This window comes from Xenopus tropicalis, chromosome 4, assembly GCF_000004195.4.
Source record: "Xenopus tropicalis strain Nigerian chromosome 4, UCB_Xtro_10.0, whole genome shotgun sequence".
Taxonomy (NCBI): Eukaryota; Metazoa; Chordata; class Amphibia; order Anura; family Pipidae; genus Xenopus; species Xenopus tropicalis.
In genome coordinates this window covers 88,175,610-88,194,085 of record NC_030680.2, presented here as the reverse complement: position 1 = coordinate 88,194,085, position 18,476 = coordinate 88,175,610, and the positions used below count along the sequence as shown (strand labels likewise).

The 18,476-nt window shown below is 38.6% G+C and overlaps 1 protein-coding gene across 1 annotated transcript in view; it reads right to left on the bottom strand.

The window, feature by feature from the left end:
- The window catches only part of usp24 (ubiquitin specific peptidase 24), a 100,877-nt gene extending 82,703 nt beyond the window's left edge, over positions 1–18,174 (bottom strand). The window contains exons 1-3 of the mRNA XM_002931607.5: positions 17,709–18,174; positions 3,367–3,532; positions 5–72 (exon numbers count right to left, since the gene is read on the bottom strand). Coding sequence (XP_002931653.2) covers positions 5–72; positions 3,367–3,532; positions 17,709–17,966 — 492 coding nt within the window. The 5' untranslated portion in view covers positions 17,967–18,174. The remainder of the gene's footprint in view (positions 1–4; positions 73–3,366; positions 3,533–17,708) is intronic.
- Positions 18,175–18,476: the final 302 nt, after the last annotated feature.

The window sequence follows — 18,476 nt, the reverse complement described above, 5'->3', positions numbered from 1 at the left end:
TTACCTTTTTAAAAGCTTCCGGCATACATCTATCCATAAATCTTTTGCAGTTTTCATCAGAATCTGAAATACCTGCAATTTTTTTTTTAAAAACGTAAAACAAAGATTAGTTCCTACTCTTATTTATCATGTATGACATGTGAACGAAGAAATAGGGCAAAACAATCTGCTATCATCAGCATCAAAGTATATCCCTGTCTGATTTACCTTGTCTATTATTCAGTCAACTCTTAACCTCGCCATCAGACAAATACAAAATAAAAAATAATATAAGTACATCAACTTTTACTGCAAACTTAAGGTTCAATATATTTAAGTCTGAATTTGGAAATCTGAATACTTTATAGGCATTTAATTTATTTATTATGAAAGCCTCAATGGTCGTTTAGTTTTGGAATTTAAGATCTTGAAAAAGCAAAGATGCAAATAAAAACACAACAAACTTGAAACAATAAAAATTGTAATTTTGTCAGTTTAAAGCTAACGAGAATAAAAGACAAGTCCACTTTCCCAGTGAAGCCCAAAGTACTCTAGCTGACAAAGCAGTCCCTGGGAAAATGCTAGGTCCACAAAAATATATAATGGAACAGGAAGGGATAATATATAACCTTCTAACTGTCAGTATCACTTTAAAAAGCTGTCACTTATATAATGCTTCAGCAGCTAAGGATGCCCAGAGCCCAACACAGATAAGAAATTGGGTGGCTAGAGGGAGGTAATGTTTGGGTAAACACCTGTGACTAGTGTTTGATTTTTAATGAGATACTGACAAACTCCTGTAAAAACACAGAATAGTGCACAATCATTTCTGACTTTAAACTACTGGACCCTTTAGTTTTCATTAATAAAGAGAATAAAGGCCTACATATAATTTCATGCAAACTATCTCCAGTACCTCTGCTATCAGTTAGAAACAGCAGGTCACATTATTCATGTCAAAGTACTACAAGCTGTCTCTTAAGGTCCCCATACACGGTAAGATCCGCTTGCTTGGCGAGATCGCCAAGCGAGCGGATCTTCCCCCGATATCCCCACCTACGGGTGGGCGATATCGGGGAGCTTGAAGTTAAAAAAAAAAAAATCCAATTATGTAGGCGGCAATGGGGCAGTCAGTTCGGGGACCGCATCAACGAGCCGATGCGGCCCCCGATCCGACTGAATCTTTTAACCTGGCAGATCGATATCTGTCCAATTTCAGGCCAGATATCGGTCGGCCAGCCCGCTCGTTTCTGCCCCTATACGGGCAGATAAGCTGCCGAGTTGGTCCAAGGGACCGATAGCGGCAGCTTCTATCGGCCCGTGTATGGGGGCCTTTAGTCTTAATGGAGAAAATCAAAGGAGACTAAAACCTGTAAAGTATTATGTTAAACTTGCCACTGTACCCTTTCAATCTAACACTGCTATGTGTGAATGTAAAACTGATGCTAGAATATACCTGCCAAGTTGTTCTGACAAATAAGGGCTGCATGGTAGGAGTTACAGCTCATACAGGGATATGTTATCTGTTAAACCCATTTAAGGTATGGAGATCCAAATTACAGAAAGACCCATTATATGGAAAACCCCAGGTCTTATACCTGTATCTAAATAAGAGACATCTATTTGCCAGCTGCTCTGAGTAAACGGTCCTAATTTAAATAACTAATAGCCCCCACCATAGAGGTCTCTTCTGCCAACCACATCATTGCCTGCAACTATAGGTCCCCTGCACCAGATTTGAAACTATAGAATAGCAAAGTGGGGGTCAAGCACCATTTCCTGCCACACCACACCCTGGTTCTGGCTCCATGGTTGCTGTAGCCAACCAATAGCATGTGTAACAGAACCAGATTATGTTCTTGCTTTCACAGCACATGCACCTTAAGCACCCATAGCAACCAATCAGTTTTTGGCTTTTGTTTTCTAACTTGCAGGTGACCTTTCAAATCTAATTGCTGATTAGTTGCTATAGGCAATATCACCGGTGATGCCAGTGATGTTTGTCTCCAATGTTAGTAAATGAGCCCTAATAGATCTAGGGATGCATTTAATAACACAGAGTCCAAAATAGTAACTATAAAAATTCTACACACAAAGCAACTTGCATCAATACACACTCCTCTACAGGGTTGTTCAACTTTTAGTCAACTTTAAGTATGCTTCATATACCATCCTCTCATTTAACCCGCTCCCTGGTTGCGAAAGTTAATTTGACCCTAGCAACTAAATAGCTGCTGAAATTCCAAACTGGAGAGCTGAACAAAATGTGAAATAACTAAAAAAAATAAAATAAATAATATTAAAAAATGTAGAACAATTGCAAATTGTCCCGAAAATGACTCTCTATATCATACTAAAAGTTAACTCGAAGTTGAACAACCCCTTTAACAACTTTTTCCTTAACCACTCTGCACACCCCCTCAATTTATGGTGTGCAGAGTTTATTTTTAATGTTATAATATTCCAGCTATTTTTTGTGTGGCAGGTGGTGGTATGCTTTTATTAGTATAAGCAAGCATAGCCGTAGGCCAGTGGTTCTCAACCTGTGGGTTGGGACCCCTTTGGGGGTTGAACAACCCTTTCACAGGGGTCACCTAAGACTATCGGAAAACACATATTTCCGATGGTTTTAGGAATAATTTTATGGTTGGGGGTCACCACAACATGAGGAACTGTATTAAAGGGTTGCGGGATTAGGAAGGTTGAAAATCACTGCCTTTGACTGATGGCGCACAGGGAAATTAGTGGCCCACGATTAAAGCTTGGCTACTGGGGATGACTAATCTCCCTGAAACGCTTTACCACCGGCAACAATGTGAATAGCCACTGGAAAAGCATATGAGCCACTCTGTTTTTCGAAGTTGTGCAGGGTTTCTTCAAGCAGGAAACTTTGCACAACTTCAGAAAACAAAGCGACACGTATGCTTTTCCACCAGCGATTCACTTTGTTGCTGGTGGAAAGGCATTTTGGGGAGATTAGTCACCTGTGATAGCCGAGATTAACCGTTAACCCCCCCCCCAGTACCAAGTGGAGTCAAAGGAGGAAGAGGGATGTTATTGTTCCCATTAAATAATTGGTCACTCTACCTCTGGACCTATGGTTACACATCCCATGCCCAGGGTACATGTAACAAAAGCCAGAACTTCCAAAGCCAGTAGTGGAATTAGTCCTTTGTGTCTAATAAAAACGTTTATACACTTAGGTGCAAAGGGAAAGGTTTGGAGGTTCTGAAGAAAAAAAAAAATCAGCTTTTGTTATAGAAACACAGCACAGCATCTACACAGGCTGCAGTTTAGCTATAAAAATCTTCTTCCGGGTGCCTGATAAGTTAGGGTAGTATCTTCTTATGTATGTAATAAAGGTACATGTCAGTAAAAGGGTCTTACCAAGTTTTGCCAAGTAAGTGGAAGCGATCAAGCATTTTCCGAGTGATTCTTCTCTTTTGTATGGTATGGACCAATGATCAGTGAGGACACGACTTTCAAGTTCATAAAGATTAGTGGTGGGAAATTCAATATTTTCTCCTGAGCAATTTCCATTTTCATCATTTTTCTGAAACAATAATTATGAATGGTTACAATGCAAATAAAAAACAAATGTAAACATGTACTTGAGAAAAATAAAACAAAAATACCTGAAACTGTGTTTTAATCTGAAATAAATAAAAAAAAGTTGATCATCTCCTGGCTCAGGGCATGCACCCACACAAAAACTTATTTGTATATACACATGGAAGATTTAAAATCAGTAAATGTGTAATCTTCTTTTACATAGTATATACAGTCAAACCCTGAATTTACATCCCTTAATTTAACGTTTCCTGCACTTTATGCTGTTTTTTTTTTGGTTCCACCAATTTCTTTTTATGATTTTTTTTAAACAGCTTTTATATTTTACATATTCTCAGTTAGCAATGTTATACAAAGCATATAATAACACATAGAGCTCTAGATGCATTTCAACGAATAAACATAGTGTAGGAATTACGGTGAGCTTTAAAATGTTGAAACATCTAATAACGGAAAAAAAGAAAACTATAAATGGCACTGCCAAATTATCCTGCAGTGGTGAAGTATAATTTCTGATAATGAGGTAAATAAGAGAAAGGCTTTCGGATTGAGCTGGTTAAAAATGTTAGATTTAGTGAGGGGCATTGTTTGAGTTTTTTTAAATACATCCTAGTTGTTCAAAATATTATTGAACAGTGTCATTGCATATGGATGTTTAAAAATTCCATTCATCTAACATACTGGATCCAATCAAGAAATTCCTGTTCCAATGGTGGATTTATATTTTTCCATTTGCTAGCTATACAACATCTTGCTGCTGACAGGAATGAATTTGATAGTTTCTGGGCTGAGTTTTTAAGTTTTGAGATTTTATCTTCTAATATGAATATTATTGGATTTTTTTTTAATTTCAGTAAGGAGAACCTTGTTCAGCCATTTGGATACTGTGTTTAGAATGTTTCAAGTATTGGAGAGGACTATATTACATGCAAAAGTATTCCTTCTGACAAACCAAATCTGGTCCCACCAATGTCAGAGAGTCCCTATGAGTACTATTTCTGTGTTTTACACAGATTTTTCATGCTTGTCCCTCACAAATCGCTGCAATTATACCTCCAAAAACCACCTACTTTAGGCGTTAAAACACTTGGAATTTTACCCCCATATGCTGAAAGCGCAGGCACCATCTTAGAAACATCAGCATAACCATTTTCTCCTCATATTACACTCAAGTCTAGCTGGGTCATAACAAAATGACAAGAATTGCACAGACTAGGACAAACTCTTTCTTGGAGGACCAAAACGCATTTGATCCACCATTAAAACTACTGTACAATAAAGCGCACAGATTTTGGTAAAGATTTTTGTGTCAGCCAGATGGCCATTTATTTTTTTCTGCAGCTTTATTTTACAATAATGTGTGTACATTTGGAAGACTTTGTTATAGGGTACCAGGGTATAGGGCTCTTTTGGAAGAGGTGATAGTAGTGCAGCTGACACTGTACAGAATTGTAAATGCATTTAAATTGATATAATGGATGTTTAATATGTTTCATGTTGTTTCAGTACATCACTGCTTAATCTTGTGGCATAACAAAGGATACCTGTACTTATTTCCTTTATATAGATGGCATTTATGCATCCTTAAAGGAGAAGGAAAGGTAAAAACTAAGTAAGCTTTATCAGAAATACAGCCATAAGCACTCACATACAGTGGTGTGAAAAACTATTTGCCCCCTTCCTGATTTCTTATTCTTTTGCATGTTTGTCACGCATAAATGTTTCTGCTCATCAAAAACTGTTAACTATTAGCCAAAGATAACATAATTGAACACAAAATGCAGTTTTGAAATGAAGGTTTACGTTATTAAGGGAGAAAAAAAACTCCAAATCTACATGGCCCTGTGTGAAAAAGTGATTGCCCCCTTGTTAAAAAATAACTTAACTGTGGTTTATTACAACTCAGTTCAATTTCTGTAGTCACCCCCAGGCCTGATTACTGCCACACCTGTTTCAATCAAGAAATCACTTAAATAGGAGCTACCTGACACAGAGAAGTAGACCAAAAGCACCTCAAAAGCTAGACATCATGCCAAGATCCAAAGAAATTCAGGAACAAATGAGAACAAAAGTAATTGAGATCTATCAGTCTGGTAAAGGTTATAAAGCCATTTCTAAAGCTTTGGGACTCCAGCGAACCACAGTGAGAGTCATTATCCACAAATGGAAAAAACATGGAACAGTGGTGAACCTTCCCAGGAGTGGCCGGCCGACCAAAATTACCCCAAGAGCGCAGAGACAACTCATCCGAGAGGCCACAAAAGACCCCAGGACAACATCTAAAGAACTGCAGGCCTCACTTGTCTCAATTAAGGTCAGTGTTCACGACTCCACCATAAGAAAGAGACTGGGCAAAAACGTCCTGCATGGCAGATTTCCAAGGCGCAAACCACTTTTAAGCAAAAAGAACATTATGGCTCGTCTCAATTTTGCTAAACAACATCTCAATGATTGCCAAGACTTTTGGGAAAATACCTTGTGGACCGACGAGACAAAAGTTGAACTTTTTGGAAGGTGCGTGTCCCGTTACATCTGGCGTAAAAGTAACACAGCATTTCAGAAAAAGAACATCATACCAACAGTAAAATATGGTGGTGGTAGTGTGATGGTCTGGGGTTGTTTTGCTGCTTCAGGACCTGGAAGGCTTGCTGTGATAGATGGAACCATGAATTCTACTGTCTACCAAAAAATCCTGAAGGAGAATGTCCGGCCATCTGTTCGTCAACTCAAGCTGAAGCGATCTTGGGTGCTGCAGCAGGACAATGACCCAAAACACACCAGCAAATCCACCTCTGAATGGCTGAAGAAAAACAAAATGAAGACTTTGGAGTGGCCTAGTCAAAGTCCTGACCTGAATCCTATTGAGATGTTGTGGCATGACCTTAAAAAGGCGGTTCATGCTAGAAAACCCTCAAATAAAGCTGAATTACAACAATTCTGCAAAGATGAGTGGGCCAAAATTCCTCCAGAGCGCTGTAAAAGACTCGTTACAAGTTATCGCAAACGCTTGATTGCAGTTATTGCTGCTAAGGGTGGCCCAACCAGTTATTAGGTTCAGGGGGCAATTACTTTTTCACACAGGGCCATGTAGGTTTGGATTTTTTTTCTCCCTAAATAATAAAAACCCTCATTTAAAAACTGCATTTTGTGTTTACTTGTGTTATCTTTGACTAATAGTTAAATGTGTTTGATGATCAGAAACATTTTGTGTGACAAACATGCAAAAGAATAAGAAATCAGGAAGGGGGCAAATAGTTTTTCACACCACTGTAAATGTTGCACCGAGTTCTCTGTCAAAAGAAACAGGATTTGTTGTCTCTTTGTTTTCCATGAGTAGAGCAACAGGGTAGTCAAATCAGAATACAGGTTTGCAAATATGCTGAATGAAAACTTTTAGGTAGCTGAGAAACCTACAAGGAAAGATCCTCTTTTAGATCTGGTAATAACTAATAAAACAGAATTCCATTTGCATGCGCGAGCATCTCCTTTCAGATTCTGTTGCAAAGACACATTTATAAAGAGACTAACTAAAACACTGTGGGGCAGATTTGTGTGAAATTAGAGCTCATCACAGTAAAATTTTGCCACTCTCCATTTCTTCAGATTTGTAGAGGAGTATTTATCACTGAACTTTTCCAAAAGAAGCGAATCACACTTCCTTCCCCATATATTATAAGGGAAATGGGCTGTGCAAAAGTACCTGATCACGTATCCTAAGTTGTGTAGCAGACCAAACAGACAGGACCAAAGATGCTTGTTAAAGAGATCTGCAAATATGGTGAAGCTATGAACAGGTGGCAAGCACATACTATTATGAAGTTGAGTTGGGAAGATTCTACGGACATCTCCATATCAAGAGGACACTGAAGCCTACTCAAAGGATATAGTACTAAGCCTTTCTGGTACAGAGTGTTAGAAGGCTCTTACAGGTTTGCACACCCGAATAATAGTAATAGTGCAGAACATAGCACGAGCAGGATCCTGTCACAGGTCTAAAAATAGTCAAGCAATCCAGTTTCAGGGGGGGGGGGGGCAGATTTATGGTTGCTCAAGCCTTTTGGCTTTTATCTGTTGGCACATCAGAAATTCCCATTAGGGTGAAGACACACACAGCTACTAGGCGCAGCTACTTTTCACAGCTACTAAAACAGACAATGTGGATCATTTACTGATAACAGACTATGTGTGTTTTAACAGAGGCAATTCTCAGTACTGTCTATGGCAGGGTATTTTCTGACATTCAGTAGCCATGACAAGTAGGTGCTACTAAGTAGCTCAGTGTGTCTTCACCCTTATAGTCATATGACAACCGAGGAACACATGGAGTTCATACCAGAAACCTGTTTCACTGAATTACAATCTATCAATTAACAAAATTGCATTTGACAGGCATCCAGTATTCAAGCTCCTTATCTCGAAACCTAACAAAGGCTGCAGCTTAGGAAAGGGAGAACATTGCTTACACAGGCTGCGTTATCTCTGTTTAAACAAATGGTCTGGTGTAAAGGGATATAAATGGGGAAGTACATGAAAGTAAAAATACATTTTCATTAATCATTTTTAATAGCATGAAAATTAGGAAAAAGTTTTTTTTTATTAAAAAATGTTGAATTAATTTTCAGCACAAGTCATATTTATCATGCTAAAAAAAGGTATATAAGTGTATACATAAGTAATCATAATTCTAATTCTCTCGGTGGCTGAAAAACGCCTGATATCATCATCCATAGAAATAACTTGAAAAGACGTGAAGCAAACCACACAATGCGGAAATACGCTAGAAAACGCCTTAGCACGGATTTTTCAAGCGTAGGCTGAAATACGCCAGTATTTGCAAAGCAAGCTATTCCTATGTATACGCAAAGGCAGCTGCCAGACCTAAGGGCTGATTTACTAACCCACGAATCCGACCCGAATTGGAAAAGTTCCGACTTGAAAACGAACATTTTGCGACTTTTTCGTATGTTTTGCGATTTTTTCGGATTCTTTACGAATTTTTCGTTACCAATACGATTTTTGCGTAAAAACGTGAGTTTTTCGTATCCATTACGAAAGTTGCGCAACTTTTTACGCAACTTTCGTAATGGATACGAAAAACTCACGTTTTTACGCAAAAATCGTATTGGTAACGAAAAATTCGTAAAGAATCCGAAAAAATCGCAAAACATACGAAAAAATCGCAAAATACCGATCATTACGAAAAAAACGCAATCGGACTCATTTCGACCCGTTCGTGGGTAAGTAAATCAGCCCCCTAGTGTAAATACGCGGCGTTTTTTTGCTATTTCGCACTATTAGCACCATGGAAACGGGATTTGCTTACGTCACCAGTACTAGGCTGAAAAACACCATAGTCAGGGGCTGTGTGGCTTGTGCGGCGTTTTTAGGCCGAGAAAAAACAGCGGAAAACGCAGCGGAAAAACGCCACGTGTGGCATCAGCCTTAAGCAATCACATTCAAAATCATGTTAAATAGGAGCCAGCATACACCTGCCATCATTTAAAGTGCCTCTGATTAACCCCAAATAAAGTTAAGCTGTTCTAGTTGGTCTTTCCTGACATTTGTTTAGTCGCATCCCACAGCAAAAGCCATGGTCCACAGAGAGCTTCCAAATCATTTAAGGGATCTTATTGTTAAAAGATATCAGGAGAAGGGTGCAATTTATAGGTCACATTAAAAAAGAAAAAAGTTCTGAAATGATTTATCTTTGTCTCATTTTTGTATAGCACAGGAACCTGACATTTTATCAGGGGTGTATAGACTTTTTATATCCACTGTAGCTCTTGAGATAGAGTACCGTATTTTTCGGACCATAAGACGCACTTTTTTTTCCCCCAGAAGCGGGGGGGAAAAAGTCCCTGCGTCTTATGGTCCAAATATAGCCTACACATATACTTTAAAAAAAAGTTTTTTTACTTGCCCGGCTCTGTGTGGTCTCTGTGCAGGGCCGGCGCTGTGCACATGCATAATAGACACTAGCGCGCCCATACGCATGCGCGTCATTCAAACTATGGCAGCCAGAGGGACAGAGGCGCGGCGGTGTGCAGCTGTGCTGTGTGGCGGGGAAAACCATCCTGAGGCCTGAGCAGGACCGCTGGCTGGGAGTTTACAGGTAGGCTGCTTTTACAGGAAATGGGGGCAATTCTTGATTGCTGCTGCTGGTACAGATGGGGGCAATATGTTAGGTGCTGCTGGTTTTAATGCACATAAAATATTTTAGGACACTATTTGTTTCAGAATCTTTTTTTCTTCATTTCCCTTCTCTAAAAACTGGTGCGTCTTATGGTCCGAAAAATACGGTAGTTATTGGACCCCTTATCCAGAAACCCATTATCCAGAAAGTTCAGAATTACAGAAAGGTCATTTCCCATAGACTCAATTTTAATCATATAATTCACATTTTTAGAAACGGTTTCCTTTTTCCCGGTAATAATAAAACAATACCTTATACTTGATCCCAACTAAGATACAGTATAATGAATCATTATTGGAGCCAATTGGAAACAATTAGCAGGCTTAAGGTAAGAGAGCCGAATAACAGAAACACCCCTTATCTGGAAAACGAGTCCCAAACATGTACATAGTTATTTAGTTAAAAAGAACATTTGGTTCATAAGTTTAACCCCTTCAAGTGATCTCCTGGCACATTCTGTAAATAAACACATTCATGTACAAAATTAGCTAGAATTGAGAGTAATGTATCCCTGTATATGATGCTTTCCTAAGATATCATCCAAGCAGGCAGCTTTTTTTTTGATAACTTTGATAATCTTCCTTCATTTTAATTGTTCCATTCTTTTTACCGGTTTAGTTGCACATCTCTGCATATGTTCAAGTCCACAGGACCAAAAACTGGATCTACAGAGGCAAAATTATGTTTTCATCCCTCCAATGAATGCATTTTTTTTGTTTAATACAACAGTACTTTATGTGCCTTAACAGACACCTATGGCAGCTACCTACAGCTGCAGACTGTTCATACTAAGGGGCACATTTACTAAGACACGAATCTGAACCGAATTGGAAAAATTCCGATTTGAAAACGAACATTTTGTGACTTTTTCGTATTTTTTGCGATTTTTTCGGCGTCTTTACGACTTTTCGGAAATTGTTGCGACTTTTTCGTTACCAATACGAAGTTTTTCGTAGCCATTCCGAAAGTTGCGCAAAATCTGGCAATTTTTTCGTAGCGTTAAAACTTGCGCGAAAAGTTGCGCCTTTTTCGTAGTGTTAAAACTTAAAAGGTGTTAAAACGCTACGAAAAAATCGCGACTTTTGCGCAAGTTTTAACGCTACGAAAAATCGCCAGATTTTGCGCAACTTTCGGAATGGCTACAAAAAACTCGTGTTTTTTCGCACAAATCGTATTAGTAACGAAAAAGTCGCGACTATTTTCCGAAAAAATCGCCGATCATTACGAAAAAAACGCAATCGGACGCATTCGGCCCGTTTGTGGGTTAGTAAATGTGCCCCTAAGTGTTGAAATAGTAAATAGTAGAAATGATTCAGTGATCTACTACCATCTAAAATAGTGAAGGGTATAAGAGAGAAACTCTATATCACAGCTTTTTTTAGAAGTCCTGTAAGCAACATGTTGGTGTTAAACTGTCAGATGTCATAGGAGCCATAGCAGACCACTGAAAAATGCATTTCTTTGGCTCACTCTAAGAAGATACTGGGCATATATTTTTGCAGCGATTAAAACCCATACCCCTATATGTAATAGAAAGCACAGTTTGCCCATGTGCAGTAAGACCAATGCCACGAAGGGCCATTTTTCCGCAGGCTGAGAACCAGCCCCTACACTGGCATCAGCCTTCTTCCATGCCTACACCTGGACCCATTATGTCAGCCTGGATGCAGGCACACATGGTGGACTTTGGTGTGGAAAAGTATACTCATGTGTTTCCATGTTGAAATGCACCACGTGAGCCTGCACCCGGGACAACTAAGTGGTTTCTGGTGCTGGAAAGGAAGCCAGATGCCATTGTAGGGTCAATTCTCAGCCTGTGTTTTTTCTCAAGCCAAGAATCAGCCCAATTTGGCCAGCCTTTACAGATTACATTTCTGGCTAACTATAATAAAACCTTTTTATTTTGCACAGCCTATTTACCCAGATTTATTTTAACCCTGAACTGTTCCTTTAAAAGATGTATGATGAATAAGCCTTTTCTTCAGTGGTGTTTTTGCATCCCTTGCAAAATATCTGGCTCATGAGCTTTAATATTAGCATGAAAAAGTGAATAGCTTTAATAAAACAGTATTTCCTCTTTACGTCAGAACAGCTTATAAAACATTGATTATCCAAATGTCAAGCAAGTTTGCAAAGAAACCAGGATTTAAAAACAATGTGCATTCTGGACTTTCACTCATGGAATAACACACTATGGTTAAATGGTGCTATTTGGCTAGAGTTTACCTAATTACTAACTAACGGTGTTAATAAGAAATTAATTATCAAAGGATCAAAATAAATTCCAAGTGCACTTAAACTTAGGCACTTTAACTTAGGCAACAGCTGACCAGTAATAGTAAAAAAAACATTAACATCCAGGAATTGAAATGCATTCTAATAGGCATAGACTGAGAAAAAATTGGGTGTAAATTGCAAGAAAACATACAATCGGGGTTTGACACTATTTCTATATTTTTAAAGTAATTTGTATGCTTGATGTATACACACTTTTATTGTATAAGATTGTGAAATATGCCAGTGCTTTATAAATATATGATAATCATAATCAGCAATATTTACAAGGTGAAGGATTTGGGTAGTGAAAAATAGCTGGTACTGACCGTATAAAGGAAACAAACAGAAAGTTAAGTGATGCAGAATATGTTAATGCACTTTAAAGGTAGCATTCATATTAGAAATATTACTTTATATTTAAGAAAAAGAGAGAGGGCAGACGGATAAATTGAGTAGCTGCCTAGGTTAAAAATTCTGGCTGCAACTGAAAAGTGTACATGACAAGCACATAAAGCAGCGACTTGATTATGTGTTGTGTGTGAGTCAAGGTTCTATTTTGAAAAGGTCTCCGGAAAGAAACAGGAAAGCGATAGCAATGGCTTTGAGTGAGTAATTTGGAATAATTGGAAAGGGCATAATGGCAGAAAGAGAGCAAATGCATGGATAGAATAATTTTAATGTTGCACTTACAAAATTACAACAGTACTTCTAAACAGTGACTGCTAAATCAATGTGCTAATTTTATATAAGGGAAGTACAGGAAGCAAAATATATGAAACAAACTTATTTTCTCTACCTTCTTTGTTGCCACTTCCCCACCCCAATATAAAACAACATTACAATTTGCAATTGTACAACTGCCAAAAAGCCATGTTTTAAAAAATTCCAGGTAACACTCAATAGTGCAACATTAATGTACAGTAATATTTACAGTCTCTTCTGTCAAAACACCTCAACATGGAAAAAGCTCTCCACAGGGTCACAGCAAAAATGAGTGACACTCAAATAAATCAAGTAACACAACACCCCTTTTAAGTATTGTTCTCACCCCAATCCCAAATCTTCCTGATACTTTTTCCATTTCTTGGATAAGCCTACATAACTGGGACATGAACAGTGTGATTACGTGATCTCTCAGGCTCGGGTTGATGGGAACAAGCTTAGCGGTCAATGAGACAAAATCTGATCAGTTACTGCAATTTTCTAAAATCCATTTGCAGTGACTTGTACCACACGGTACATTTCGCACATGGCGACTTGTGTATATTTTAATGGAGGTTTTGACTGAATTTTTAGTTGCTGCGATTGTAGGTTTTAAAAGTTGCAGCAACTAATCATGTAAAGCAGATGAACAAGATAGCTCAACAAGCATTGAAGAGTCAATTTCATGGATGCTGGGAGCTGTTTGAAAGCACCTTGAGAGTCTCCACATAGAAATTGTTGAATCAATCCATAGATAACAGATTTTGTAGGTATTTAAAAAAAAATGTTAGGTTCCGGTCTGTGTTTCAAATGAAAGGTGGATGTGCCCTAAGAGTATCTATAGGGAGCTCCAATAAAGGGGCCATTTTTAAAGACAGTATTACATTTTAGTAAAACCAGCACCATATATTATTCATAATTGCCTACAAAATTGTTTTTTTTTTCAATTTATACAATATGTCTCCTTTAAGTGTTGCTGAACAACTCCAAAACCTTACCCATGGCTGTCAAAAGCTTTGCCCCCACAATCTATTGACAAAAGTTTATTATAACACAGTAAGTTGCTGCTGAGCAGTTATGATAGGGAATGGGGGCTGAGGAATATTAGAACTAAAGTCATAAGTAATGACTTTATCATCCAAGGTAAAAGGGACAGAACGTGCATACTCCTTGCCTTGGTTTTGGTGTGCTGCAGCATATGTTGTGCTCCTCACCAAATGTTGGTGCATTGACAGCTTATTTTTAGTCTTAGTTATTGTCTTGTCAGCAATAATGTGGGTCAAATGTATGGCCAGCAACAACTACCAGGGCACAATGTTTTAAAGTTACAGAGCATTACTTTATCAGGATACAACCTTTTTGGGAGTACAGAACGTTTCATCTTTAGAGGATTACTTTTATACACAAAAATGGAATATGCTATGTTGCTTAACTCAACTGAAAAAATTATATATAACTTTTAATAAAGATGACAACTCAACTGGGAAACCATGCCTACTTTGTGTGCCAGTCAAATAGGAATTGGAGACAATTCTAACTTGTGTACTGCTGCAGAAGAATAAAAGCATTGGTGATCAGTTGCTTACTCCCTATAGGAGATGCAGAGTCCTTTTATTTCCTGATACAGTAACATATTTACCTAGATTACAGTGTAGGTAAAATTATATCAAGGGGTTATCAAGGAAACAGTCTCAATAATGTGAATGAACTAGTGCCAAGCAGTGGGGATGCCAGATACTACACAAGCAAGATGGCAGCCACATACATTTAAAAAAGAAATGCCACAGAAGGAGGCGATAATATTTTGGAAAGCATGGTTTGGCCATTTTAAGAAAAAGATATTTCCCTTCAGTTCTTTATTTCTTGTGTGATGACTTGCAGTCTGTTTCACACAGCTCTGTCATGAGATAAAAGATGTATATATATGCTAAAACATGCATGCAGGAATTAAAATGATTGCTGATCTGCAGATGAAGAGCAACATATCTACATGGCAAGACTCTGAAGGAAGTCTAGCAAGAAAACATGTTTAAAATGAAGTTTATATATATATATATATATATATCTCCCTTCACCTTGTAGATTGTAAGCTCTTTTGGGCAGGGCCCTCTTCACCTCTTGTATCGGTTATTGATTGCTTTATTTGTTACTCTGTATGTTACCCACTTATTGTACAGCGCTGCGGAATATGTTGGCGCTTTATAAATAAATGTTAATAATAATAATATATATATATATAAAAAATTACTGGAATGCTGTTACAGGTCTATCTGAAAGGTATTTTCCATCTGTAATAATAATTTATATGCAGAAGACTTAGAGGGCTGATTTACATCCACAAGTGCAGCAAGTAAAGTGCAATTTGGAGCAAATCACTGCATTTTTTTCCTCACAATGCAGCATTCCCCCCCGAATTCTAGCATCATTGTGATCGCAAAGGGACAGTGCATCTAAATGAATTGTGGGTAAGTCTGCCTGCCATTCCTGATGTTTTCGGTGTATGTAAAGTCTGTGGCTGATTCTTCATGCTCAAGCGTGCTGTTCCTATTAGCGCTGGGTGCGAAAGGTACCCTGGAGCTACTTCCTGGTGAGGAGGTGGCAGTAGGTAGCAAGCACCTTTCATGAAAGTGGTTTAACAAGCAACTCATTGCAGGGAAAAGGGCAGGCGCACAACTGCGCTTGCAGAAGTAAATGAGCCCTTATATATTGCACTGATACAAACTTTATTTTCTGTGTATAAGTGGGAGCCCGCTGATCCTGACCAATAACATATTAAAATGTTATCTGCTGATGCACCATTTCAGCTAGTATATGGTGTATTGGAAGATGAAGAAGTTAAGATGAGCCACAGTTGTCTATCCAATCCCTTCCTACTGTCTGCACGATCAAAACAAAAGAAAGAAAGGCGGTCATTCAGTGTTTGCCCCCTTGTACATTATTTATCCAATCATCTGTCACAAAGTTTATGAGGTCACTGTGTATGGGAACGTTAATCTTCAGTTTTTTATGCAACCGCAAGTAGCACAATGACCCACTGCAGATTTGTAGTCCGCATTTTTTACAGAGACTTCCATACATTGTTATTTATGATGTTCATTGTTATTGCTTCTATAAGCGCTTAATAAGTGAGGGTTCTTCTTAATAATATTAAAGGTATACACAACATACTCTTTCTTGTGTATAACTGTATAGTTATATTAGATGTATTTTCTTTAATGTATAGTTGTGTGAGCTATATATTGAAGATCTGATAAATCGTGGTTAGATTGGGGATTTGATACACCTATTTTAAAACAAGTACTGACCATCAGATAATTTTGTTATATTGTGTCAGATTATGTTATCATCTGATGAGCACAAAGTACACACTTGCACTGTAGAAACAGTGGTGTTTGTCTAGCACTATATGTGGTTTTGTGCTCTGTAAAGAATATAGGCTAGTATACATTAAATTATTTGGGAAAGAAACAAAATTAAGGGGTTACACAGTTGGCACTAGCCATTATCAAGTCCAATATAATGCTACTCCTGCATCATGTTACCATTCATTTTAAAGGGGCAAATTATTCCTATGTTAAGCACGATTCAAATAAACAGAGCTTGTAGTGGAAAATTCTTTAAAGAAAGAATAATCTATGTTTATTTGTTATTGCTTGAGATAAACAGGGCAAACAGGAAAATGTAAGCATCAATACTATAATGTTGCATTACAGCATGAATTGCATTACAGCATCTATTGCGTGCTCTACCTATTAAGATGTCATAGCATAATGCCAAGACAGGCATACAGCTGAATGTCGTGATTACTATGATGTAATTTTATATACTCTCCATGACTTGGATTACGAATGCATGATCTACCTTATATGATATCATAACACCATTACCAGGTATGGCGTCACATTACTTTCTGCCTCGTCAATTAGGTATTTCATATTTAAAAAAAAAAACAACAAAAAAAAAAACATTTTAACACAGCAAACCTAACGCATGAATGTTCAGGCTAAAAATATCAGTGATAAGTCTTTTGCAGTTCTGAGCTGGTAGAACATTCTTATGACTTTTGCACTCAAATCTGTGCTAGGATTTTTTATTAATGATAACATGAAACCATTCTGCATATGAATAAAGTACAAAGAATACTTTTGGGCAGGAATGTGTAACCTGGTACCGCCAAGCTGCTGTTGCAAATCAGCTTCCAAAATATTTGGCTGTCAAGTGATGCCTTTAGGGTAGTTCATTAACAATTGAATGAATGAATTGCCTATTTTTCCATTATAAAACAAGCTGCTATAAAATGCATATCCTGCAGGACTGATAAACAACTGGTTCAGTTGCATACAAACTGCCCTCAGCATGCAGCAGCTGTTTTGTTATTAACCATGCTAAATTTCTGAGTTTTAAATGGTAAGTCTTTAAAGGTAACAGATAAAATATTGACCCTAGTTTGCAGTTAATAATACAGAGCATGCAACTGCTCTGCACAAAGAATGCATGTCCCAAACTATACTCACTGTTGCACAATGCACAAGTGACAGTCACTGTGTACTAGTGTCGCTGCAAATGTCAGTGAAACACAAATGATAAAGTTATATGAGCAATGGTGGTGTCCTGTGTGCAGAAATGATGTCAAACAGACGATAGTTGGCAAAACTTTTGTGATCACTAGTACAAGTTTGCATTAGCAGAATTAACATTGCACTGGACTGCTGTGCACTCGGATATATAGATCAGTTCTACAAATCTGGGAAAGGAACCATATGTGTGCTGGTTACTAAAGGAAAGATACAGTAACCATATAGAAAGGAAGAATCTTCGCCTCTGCCCAAAAACCTTTTCTAAACACAGAAGCATTGCACAATTCCTCCTGATCGGCGAGCCATGCAACACACCAATACCCACTGAAGTTTGACAGGTAGAGCCAATAGAGTGTGCGTATCCTAATAATTAAAGATCATTTCCAAACCCGCTCCCTCTTTCCTCTCACCTCAGGCTCCACAACCTCATGGTAGGCAGGGGGAGGGTCAAAGCCTCCACTGCCGCGATTGCCACTGTCATTACTGCTTCTACTTCCACTGTCCATAGGCTCATAGCCATAGTCCAGCCCGGGCCTCTCGTTGGTCAGCAGAGCCACCGCCTCGTTTATGTCATTTTTAGCCAGACGCAGGGCCTTGCGGATAGCGCCAGGGTCAGAAAACCCCATGCATAACAGTGTGGTCATATGCTGTTCCTCCTCTGTCTCCATGTTTGCGCTCCAGCGCACTCTACTTTGCAGGTACGGGAAATCAGATCCTGCACCTCACCAGAGCGCCTCTGTGCGCCGCCATGTTTCTTCCAGTACTTCCACACCCCAATCAGCTGCACCACAGGCACCCAGCCCAGGTTCCGACATAGAGAAGGCGGAGCGCAGTACAATCACATGACATAACACGTGATATCGGCGTATGAGGTGGCCATGTTGTGGAGGTCATGTGTTGGTTTCTAATCACCCTTTCACATGTCTGCCTGACCCACAGACCCACTATCCGCATCACTGAGCAGCTCTGCGCCCCTAGCCCACCTTCTTGCCTCTCTGTGTGCATCAAGTCCTATTCCACAGCACCCAATCTGCAGTCTTTCTCACCCTAGTGGCATCAATCCCCTTCCCCAGCTCTCAGTCAGACTCAGTTCAAACCATCCCATTTGTACATCACAGCAGCTCTGCTTACATGGGATTTCCAGTATCCACATATGTGAGAACTCAAGAATACTCGGA